Consider the following 10,337-nt stretch of genomic DNA (forward strand, 5'->3'; position numbering starts at 1 on the left):
ACAGAGACGGAGAAAAGAGAGACCATCCTCCCTCATCCCGAGCTAAAAAAAGATGGATCAAGTATCCTCTTATCTCTCTCTCTCTCTCACAGTACCATTCTTCATTCCCTCGTTTCTCCCAGGAGAGTATTACCTCTCTCCTTAATTTCACGCTGTAAGGGGATCGTGCCGGAATTACACCCAGACACCGTTCAATTTCCCCTGTAACGTATCACTTCCCCCATCATGAGGGGCGGAGTCTTATCCAGTTAGCCCATTTAGTCATGTCACATGTTCCACATCATCACCAGCAGGCAGTCACAGATACCATACTGACTTTATTATTTTAGAGTATTTTAGATTTCTTTGTTTTTATAGATGAACTTTAAATTGGATGGATTAATGGGTGCAAAAATTGACTTTTTAATTAAAAAAAAAAATGTATAACACATTTTTTTTTTATCTAAGCATAAGCAATAAAAACAAACTTGCAAAATGTCTAAAACTTTGCCTGCCCTGAAAAGCATAAATTAATAAATGAAATGCTACCGGGTCTCTCTTGCTTACTACTACATTTATTTGATCAAAAATACAGTTAAAACGTATATACTGTGAAATATTATTACAGTTCAAAAGAACTGTTTTCTGTTTTTATACATTTTAAAAATTGATGTATTCCTCTGATGGCAAAGCTGAATTTTCAGCATGATCCTTCAGAAATCATTCTAATTCTCTAGAATGGTTCTTTTGATGAATAGAAGTTCAAAAGAACAGTATTTTCAATAGAAATCTTTTTTTAACATAAATGTCTTTACTGTCACTTTTCATCAGTTTAATGCTACGTTAATACTGGCTAAATAAAAATATTAATTTCTTTAAAAACTTACTGACCCAATCTTTTTGAAATGTAGTGTGTATATAGTGTAATCATATACTCCTATTTAGAAAAAAACAAAGATATTTTACTTTTTTTAATCCAAATGCTTTTCTTTTTTTTTTAAATTGTAAACAAAAGTGAATTCATCAGTATATGAGCTTTTTTTTTATCATGTGGTGTTGAGATGATGGCCGATGGCCAAATAGTTTGAGGTAGAAATGTGGTTATCAGGATCTCTAGGGTGAAAAATGAGATTTCAGAGACAAAGCCTCTGGAGGAAAAGTCTGAGGAGAGTTTACAGATATTACACCACTGACTTGGGTGACAAAGACCTCGGCACATCTGCTGAACAGCCTGAAGGGGTCCAGAGGTGAATGAAAGAATCAGGAGAGATGGTGTTATGAAGATGAAAAAGTGATAGCTGTAAGGAAAGAGAAAGGTGAAGACGGATGAACTTTTACTTCAGGAATGTGTGCTGTATATTTTCATGCTTTTGTGAACGATGTGACCACACAGACACACTGTCATGAGAACATGTGGTCCGCATAAAACACAAACTGGTCTGTGTGGAGGCTGTTTGCTCGGATGAAGTCGCTTTCTATCAGCCTTTGCAGTTAAAGTGTGAACATTAGTCTTGGCTGAGTGTATTTATACACGCGCACACACACACACTGCTGCATGTCTCTCGCTTTCTCTCTCTGTCTGTTCAAGTGCCGTCATTGTCATTGCTGCACACAAGCATACACGCGTGTGAGGAAATATATGGAGCATATAAAGTAAATTGGGGTCAGTTTTCCCTCTTTCATCTTGTGAAAAAACTATGCTGCTGAAGTGAACTGAAGTGCTCTAGAATGCTTAGAATGTGACATTATTAGTCATCTTTTCTGAAGCTGTCAATCATTACACACCATCATACAGTATTTGTATTACTTTTATGGTCTTAGTAAACACTTCACAGTAAAGCATACAAATCATATTAATAGAAGTAACCAGTTTTGTAAATAATGGCACCAATAACTTTACCCACCTCGTTATTCCTGATAATGGAATGAGTACATAACAAAACTATAAAAAAAATTTAAAAAAATTAATAAGAAATTCATATTTTTATTTATCAGGGATGTATTAAATTGATCAAAAGTGAACGTAAAGACATTTGTTACAAAATATTTGCATTTCAAAGAAATGTTTTTCTTTTGAACTTTGTTCATCAAAGAATCCTAAAAAATGCATCACAGTCATCACAAAAATATTAAGCACATCACATCTGTTTTCAACACTGATAATACTGAAAGTTTCCTGAGCAGCAAATCAGCATATTAGAATAATTTCTGAAGGGTCATGTGGCACTGAAGACTGGAGTAATGGAGTAACTGGAGTAACTGCTGAAAGCTGCTGTAATCACCCAGAGTTGCTTTCTCTAAACCTACTGATAAAATATGTACGATAACTTTCCCATCAAAGGAATAAATTGCATATCAAGTATATTAAAATAGGAAAAGGATGTTTTAAATTGTAGTAATAATTTGGAAAATTACTGTTTTACTGTATTTTTAATCAAATAAATAAATAAAGCCTTGGTGAGCAAAAAAAATCTTATTGACACCAAATTTCGAAAAGTATAAAAACAAATCATATTACTTTTATGATCATGTTACTACTTAATGGAACTAGCAAACTTGTGCATAAGCAAAAACACCCCTCTCCTTTTCACACACAAAAAGTTAATGACCACAAATTCTGGTTCTGCTTTAGTAATTACAGTGCAGTTTGGAGCTTGTTAGTTACAGAGCATACAGACACACAAACACATGTGGAACACTGTGTGAGGGCAGTGATTAATAGCACGCACACACACACACACACACACACACACACAGACAGAGGAATGTGGAGCCCAGCATTCAGGTCAAGTATTCTGGTAGTTTAGTGAAGTTTAAGGGTGTGGTGTGCTTAGTTTAGATTTTGGAGTTTGAGGAGAAAGCCTTCTCTGTGTGTGTGACATACACACACTCACACTCACTCACTCACTCACTCATTCACTCACTCTTAACAGCTTTCCCCTCCTGGGAATCAGACACTTCAGACTAGTCATACCTCACTGAAGGCTTCATAGACCCTGCTATTAACATCCGTTTCTAGTGATCTGAATTAGACTGTGCTACATGCAAGTGTAAACAGTTAGAACATATTAGAACAGCACTTGCAACCACATTTTATTTATTTTAATTAAAAAGCTCAAAGTTCATCAAAATGCAATTATATGCCATCCAGGTATAAACTGCAATTTTTGAGTAAGTGTATGAGAGAGAGACACAAAAACACGATGGCTGAATGAGGCATTTATACAGCGCTTTCATTGTGTATTGCTGTACACCCAAAACACTTTACGATCATATGAGGGGATCTTTCCTCAGGAAGGTCAAGTCTGAACTTTTTGGCTCTTCCTGGTTACTCTGGCACATGTACAGACTCTGGAGTGTGTCTGCATTTGTTTGTGTGGTTGAGTGAGAACAGCATCTCTAATCTACCAGCTCTGTTGGTGGTATGTAGTGTGTGTGTGTGTGTGTGTGTGTGTATGACATAGGTATTACAATCTGAAGGTGATTTATGAGGATACTTTCGGTGTCCCCATAATTCAAAAGGCTGTAAAAACATACTAAATGTTGTTATAATAGTAATTTATTTTTATTATTGTAAGGGTATGATTCAGCTTAAAGTTTCATTGTTTACTTTACTAATCATATAATTGCAATTTGCCTGTTCAAACTAAACTGTAGCACAATCACAGGTAAGTGTGTGTGTGTGCCTCATTTTTATTAAAATTGTCAGTCAGGGTAGAGGCAGGCAAACAGAGAGACATGCTTCAGAAACTGTGTGAGCCGAAATCTAAGTAGTGTTGGGCTGTCACATGGTCAGGACAGAATAAATGTTAGGGAACAGAGGGTGGAAAGAGAGAAAAGCAACATCACACGGTTGTTAGTGTGTAAATGTAAGAAAGTAAAAAAAATAAAGTGATGCACAAGCCAGGAACATCAAAGAATGCAGAGGTCAAGTTTAGAGATTTGTGTTTTGACCTCGTAGCTAAGGTTGGATCAGGCACAGCAGAGGGTAAATGTCAACCCTAGATTAGTTTTCAGATTAGATATTCATGCTTGGTTTTTGAGTTTAAACAGCCAGTTTTACACTACTGAAAAGTAAGTTCTTTGGCATTTAGTATATTTCTCTTTGGTCACACTTTATTTTAAGGTGTCCCTGTTACAGTGTAATTATACATTTAAGTACTGAGTAATATTAATTAACTACATGTGTTTGTTACATTGGTTAGGATTACTTGTATGTAATTATGCATAAATGTAATTATGCATTTCACCCCATCAGGTGTTGGAAATCCTGGTGCGTTCGGTAGTGGACAATCTGACAGATCACCGTGGTGAACAGGCCTCCAATCTTAAAGCCAAACTGCAGGAACTCTTTGGTCGAGTCTCTGCCCGCTGCAGCACAGACGCCCAAATATGGAAGCAGTATGCTCGTCTCTATGGCGATGGCAATAGCAACAATGTAGAAGACAACGAAAAGGTGAATTTTATTTTTATTATATTTTAAAGATTTATTTTGGTCGTTTTTTTACTTTATTAGTATAGGATAGTGTTGAAGTGACAGGAAGCAAAGTGGGAGAGAGAGAGGGGGCTGGGATCGGGAAAGGTCCTCGAGCCAGGATTCGAACTCTGGACGCCCGTAGCACAATGGCGCTATATGTCCGCGTGCTGCCCATAAGACTATGAGTGCCAACTTTTATTTATTTTTACAAGAATTGCCTTGAACTGTTATTTCTATATTCAGTAACTTAACCCAAGCAAAAAAAGCATCTGTTATTTTCTACAGTACACCAAGGTTTTCAAGAAATGAATGTTCCCTAATCTATTTTGTCATTTAATATATTTGATTTGAACAGTTATTGTAGATTGTAAACAATGTTTTTTGTTAGTTTTTTTGCAAATAAAATAAAGATTAATAGAGTAAGTTTTTCAATCCCCAGGGAACATGCATCTGGTAAAATGTAAATCTTGAATGCTTTGTAAGTCTTTTTGGATAGAATGCATGAATGTCGATTTAACTTAAACAGTACAAACTTTCACCATTAAAATTTTGCAGTGGGCTTCCTAGAATGGTGCTGCACCTATAGAAAATATATCAGTTTACAAACTCAAAATAATCTTGACTCAATTTTACATGGAAGACATACAGTAGCTTTTATTTTATTACAGTAGCTGGTTTGGTCTTGTAGTCTAACTGCGTTTTGATGTGTGTTTGTAGGCACTGCAGTTTCTGAGTAAAGCACATCGGTGTGAGACGCAGGCAGCTGGCTGGGAGAAAGACATGGGCAACTTCAGATCTGTGGTGAAAGGTGCCAGAGATATGGCTAATGGTGAGACTTCTCTCTCTCTCTCTCTCTCACACACACACACATACGGCCATGATTTCCCTTTCTCTTTCATGAGGCCATTTGAGAGGAACATACAGAATCGTGGTCTTGCACTCATTCAGAGAGTCACTCTATCATGGCTAATGTGGCAGCGCGTGAACATAGAGAGCGTCTGAAAGGGCTGATGGATTGTGAACAAGGAGAAGGAGCAAGAACGACAAACAAGCCTTTTACCCCTCTGACCTCCACCAGAGACAGACTTATGTTTGTGTGTGTGGGCATGTGCGCCTGTGTGTGTTTACCAGATGGGTTTGCTTTTGTCTGTCCATCTGTGTGTGCGTGTGTGTCTCATTAGGAGGGATGTTGATGGCTTGGTCAGTAAGTGTGTGTTGAATTAAACATCAGTTGGGACAGAGCACAGGTTTTGGGTTGAATAGCAATTTTCTCCATTTCTAACAATCTGAATTTCTGTGTCTTAAAAATCAAACTGTCATATCATTTTATTCTCAGCTGGCATTGAACATGGACAAACTTGTCCAACCAAATCATGATCTCGCTCGAATGTTCGTTTTCCATCTTTTTAGCATCTGTCCTCATTTCATTTCACACACTCTCTCCATCAGCTTGTCCTTGAGTATGCAGGCTGTTTGTTGTTGATCTTAATGATTTATAAAGGGGGCGGCTCGGCAAATGTAGCAGAACCCTTCACACGCCTCCATCCATTCCCACATACTCTGGCCTGCTTTGTGTGTGTGTGTGTTGTGAATGAGCATCACCCTTATTAATCACACCACTTTTCCTGCTGTTGCCGCTCAAGGCGGAAACATGAGGATGAGATGGGTAAAGAGAAAGATGGAGATAGCAAGAATGAAGAATTGATGGATTGATTGACTAGGAAAGAAAATGCAAGAATTTAGAAGGAAAACTTTTGGGGGAAAGCAAAATAAACAAATTGAGAAGAGAGAATTTACAAAGAAAGCAAGAAAAAAAAATAAAAATAATTTAAAAAGCATTTAGAAAGGGAACAAGCAGAAATGTAGAAAAAGATTTTGGAAATGTTTCATAAGAAGAATTTATAAAGGAAAAAGGCAAGAATTTAGGAAGAAAGCAAGAATTAAGAATTTAGAAAGAATTGCAGCAAGAACGTAGAAAGAATTTAGAACATTAAAATTTAAGAAGCTTTAGAATGAAAATGATAATTTAGAATTAAAATTTCAAATGAAAATTTCAAATGATTTTTAGAATTTATGAAAGAAGGAATTTTAGGAAGAATAAAAAGAGTAGAGGAGAAGGAGAGAATCAAGAAAGGGAAGAAGGAATTGAGAAGTAAATCACAAAAGTGGCAATGATGGAATAAAAGGCACAAAAAAACAAGTGTGCAGAGATGAGAAAGCGAGGGAAAACCGAGAATCCAAGAGAGTGAAAGAGAGGCCTTTGACACTGATGTAGATACGCATACTCATGAATCTGTTGCTTTCCTCCATATTTGTGAGCAAGATGAACATAGCAGGTAAAAAGCACACAAATGCATGCTGGGAGTGCACCTTCTCAGGAAAATGAAAGTACCTGCGCACACACAATGTGTGTTATTTTTAGAGTTCCGTTAGCCCTGTTTGATAATCATATTCTGCTAGAGATTCTCCTCATGAGTTTCATTGTGAAAAAAATGTGTAGAATAGATGTGCGTGCGTTTGTGTGTGGAATGACAGTACTAATGGTATTTGATGTTGCACTAATAGCTGTAGTGATTAAACATGAGTCGCTCAGAGGTCGTGATCCATCATATAATGTGAACAGAACTACACGCACACAAAACTGTGATCCAAAAAATAATGACCAACTCTTTGTATTAGGCCACAGACCTTGATATTGTGTCACCTGACCTCTAGTGACCCTTGACAGGCCGATACACTCACTGTCTCCCCTCGCTGGCTGTACAGCATACAGATGCTTAATGTTCCAGCGCTGCTGTGACTCTACTGGAGATGAAACTCCTCAGTAATTCCTGTCTATGTCTCTCTGTCTCTCAGTCTCTATCAGCTGTAGCAGGTCTAAGCGCAATCCTCAAGAGGCTCTACAGTTACTGTCTTCAGCTCGACTCAGTTTGAAGAGCCTGGTCACCAAAGCCAAAGTGAGTTTCTCACACACTCAGCTCTTAAAGTCTTTTAAAGCTATCAATAAAAACAGACCTTTTTATTTGTTTTGTAAAAGTTAGCATTTTCTGGCAATTTCTGTCTATTTAATGCTATTACACACATGGTAACACTTTAGTATAGGGACCAATTCTCACTATTAACTAGTTGCTTATTAGCATCATAAAAAAAAAATATTGGCTTTTTTTTTGTTCTTATAAAGCGCACGTTCTGCATGACCATATTCTACATCCCTAATCTTACCCAATACTTAAACTTAACGAATACCTTACTAACTATTAATAAGCAGCAAATTAGGAGTTTATTGAGGCAAAAGTCGTAGTCAGTGGTTTGTTAATTGCGAGAATTGGTCCTTAATATTAACTGACCAAATATTTAAGTCAATATGAAATAGTATTCTCAACCTGCAAATCCAACAAAACAGCACATGAGAAAATTTAGTGGAAAATAGGACTTTTTTTATACTACTGTTCAGAAGTTTGGGGGCATTTTTGGACGCATTAAGTCCTGAATAATTTGGACACGTGGAGTCCTGAAAAAAATATTAGGGTTTTTACAAAAATAATAAGCAGCACAATGTTTTTTTTTAGCATTTATACAGTAACAATAAGATATTAGAAACAGATTATAGAATAATTTCTATAATTTGATTTTAATAGTGCATTAGTAAATGCTGAAATTAAGATTAAAGGGGTGGTTTATTGCAATTTCACTTCACTTTTTTAACATTAGTTAGTGTGTAATGTTGCTGTTTGAGCATAAACAATATCTGCAAAGTTGCAGCGCTGAAAGTTCAATGCAAACAGAGATATCGTCTTTTAAAATTCTGGAAGTTTAATGCCTACAAAAACGGCTGGTAAGGGACTACAATGAACTACTTTCCGGGTCTGATACGTCACTGACCCAGATAAACCCCGCCCTCAGGAACATGTAAGAAGGGGGCGAGGCCATGCTGTGCTGCTTTAGAGAAGAGGAAGAGAAACTAGGGGTGCACCTAAAAATCTATTCATATATGAATTGCGATTCTGTCTTCTAATGATTCTAATGGATTCACAAGTTTCAAAATTAATGTTCTAAAGCAGCGGTTCTTAATACTGTTCCTCGCGTCGCCCTGCTCTGCATCTCTCTCTCTCTCTCTCTCTCTCTCTCTCATACATATCGTCAGATCAGCTCCAACAAACTGTTATGAGAAGCGTTATACATGGACGCGTGTGCGGTTGCCGTACTGTATTAAAGCTTTAATCAGAATAAAACCGTATATTAAAAGCTAACATAAACAGTAGCATAATAACAGCGTATCTAAAAGTATGAGACAACAAACAAACAAACATACCATTAAGAGCCGTGCTTGCACAGGTTCTGCGCGATCCTCTTCACTAATATCCTCTGCGTCTCAATCGGGCTCAAATTGATAAGCAATATAGACGTTTCTATATTGTCATAAATCATTGTTTACAATACAACTGGAACACATGCAGCTGAGCTGAAGGGCGGGACATTTAGACGCACGCTCGGCGGTTTAGCGACTCACAACACACTGAGCCAGCTAACCAATCAGAGCCCAGCACGTATTTCTGAGGGAGGGGCTTCATAAAAACCAGAAGTAATCGAGGCGTTTGTCAGAGAAAGGACAGAGCGGTGTGGAATAAAGGTAAATTATATGAAAAATAATGCGTTTTTAAAAAAACGAAGCATGAACACATGTTAGACTGCACCCCATAAACACAATCAAGCCTAGAAAAAACCCAGTAAACCACCCCTTTAATAAATGCTGTAGAAGTATTGTTCATTCTTAGTTCATGTCTACTAATGTTGTTAACTAATGAACCTTATTGTAAAGTGTTACCAAAACATCTTATTGATCCCAAACATCTGAACGGAAGTGTTTATCAGGAATTGATTGGATAAAAGGTTATTTTATATATGACAGGTCAGCTTGATGTCAGCTGAAACTAAATAATTTTTTATATTGAATTACTGTGCAATCAATAAGATCAACATTCTAATGTTTTAAGTGAATGGTGTCAATTTTGATTTCATGTTATCTGTAAATATATTGTAATTTTTTTTTTTTTTTTTTTTTTTTTAGGAATTCAATTTTTTTGTAAATTATCTGTCAGCTGCCATTTATAGGTCTCACTTTTTTGTTTTGTCTCTTCGCAGCAACTGTACACTGATGTTGCCACAGGTGAACTCCATGATGACATCAGAGGTGATGTCACAGAGCTCGAGCAGCTCGTCACAGAGCTGCAGGACCTGAGTGCCCAGCTACGCAGCCAATGAGAAGCCATAGCACTATCATCTTCCTCCCTTTGATTGGTTTAAACAGTGCATTTTTAAAGTTATGTTTTAAACGAAAAAACTTTCATCTTGAAATCCTCAGGACCTCTGTCGCTTGTTCAATCAACAGGAAAAAACCTAAAAGAAAGACTCAGTGACTGAGTTAAAGATGTTTGTTGTCCTGACCTGATCCAGGGTCAGCTGTCTTTGCCCTAATCGGGGCTCCTGTGATCACACAATGTGATTTTTAAAGTCCCTGAGGCTTGCTATGTTCATCAGTGCCTCATTCCAATAAATAATACACAGCCTCTTTCTTACATATTTAATCTTTGTGCTTGTTTTTTTTTTTTTTTTTACTTGTGTGCATGATGATTTAGTTAATATTAAAGGATTCACAGAGAGTAGATAAAAATGTGAGACAACTGACTGCTAGGTTCACACAGAATCAAATGCATTGCGTCAGTTCTGTAGTCGAAACGAGCTCATGTGAGTTTGAATCTAGGCCTAGACTTGAGTAAGTCTGAGTCAAGACCAGAAAAGGGTCGAGTCAAGATGGAGTTTGAAGGCTCCTGAGACTGTGACGAGACCAAGATGAAAAAGTCTTGGACTCAGGACAGACTCA

At 37.1% G+C, this 10,337-nt stretch overlaps 1 protein-coding gene across 1 annotated transcript in view; it reads left to right on the forward strand.

Annotated features, from left to right (window-relative positions):
* The window catches only part of ttc27 (tetratricopeptide repeat domain 27), a 96,340-nt gene extending 86,308 nt beyond the window's left edge, over positions 1 to 10,032 (forward strand). The window contains exons 18-21 of the mRNA XM_058748727.1: positions 4,238 to 4,435; positions 5,174 to 5,285; positions 7,313 to 7,413; positions 9,599 to 10,032. Of these exons, the coding sequence (XP_058604710.1) occupies positions 4,238 to 4,435; positions 5,174 to 5,285; positions 7,313 to 7,413; positions 9,599 to 9,718 (531 nt within the window). The 3' untranslated portion in view covers positions 9,719 to 10,032. The remainder of the gene's footprint in view (positions 1 to 4,237; positions 4,436 to 5,173; positions 5,286 to 7,312; positions 7,414 to 9,598) is intronic.
* The last annotated feature ends 305 nt before the right edge of the window (positions 10,033 to 10,337 follow it).

Source organism: Onychostoma macrolepis, chromosome 17 (genome assembly GCF_012432095.1).
Source record: "Onychostoma macrolepis isolate SWU-2019 chromosome 17, ASM1243209v1, whole genome shotgun sequence".
NCBI lineage: Eukaryota > Metazoa > Chordata > Actinopteri > Cypriniformes > Cyprinidae > Onychostoma > Onychostoma macrolepis.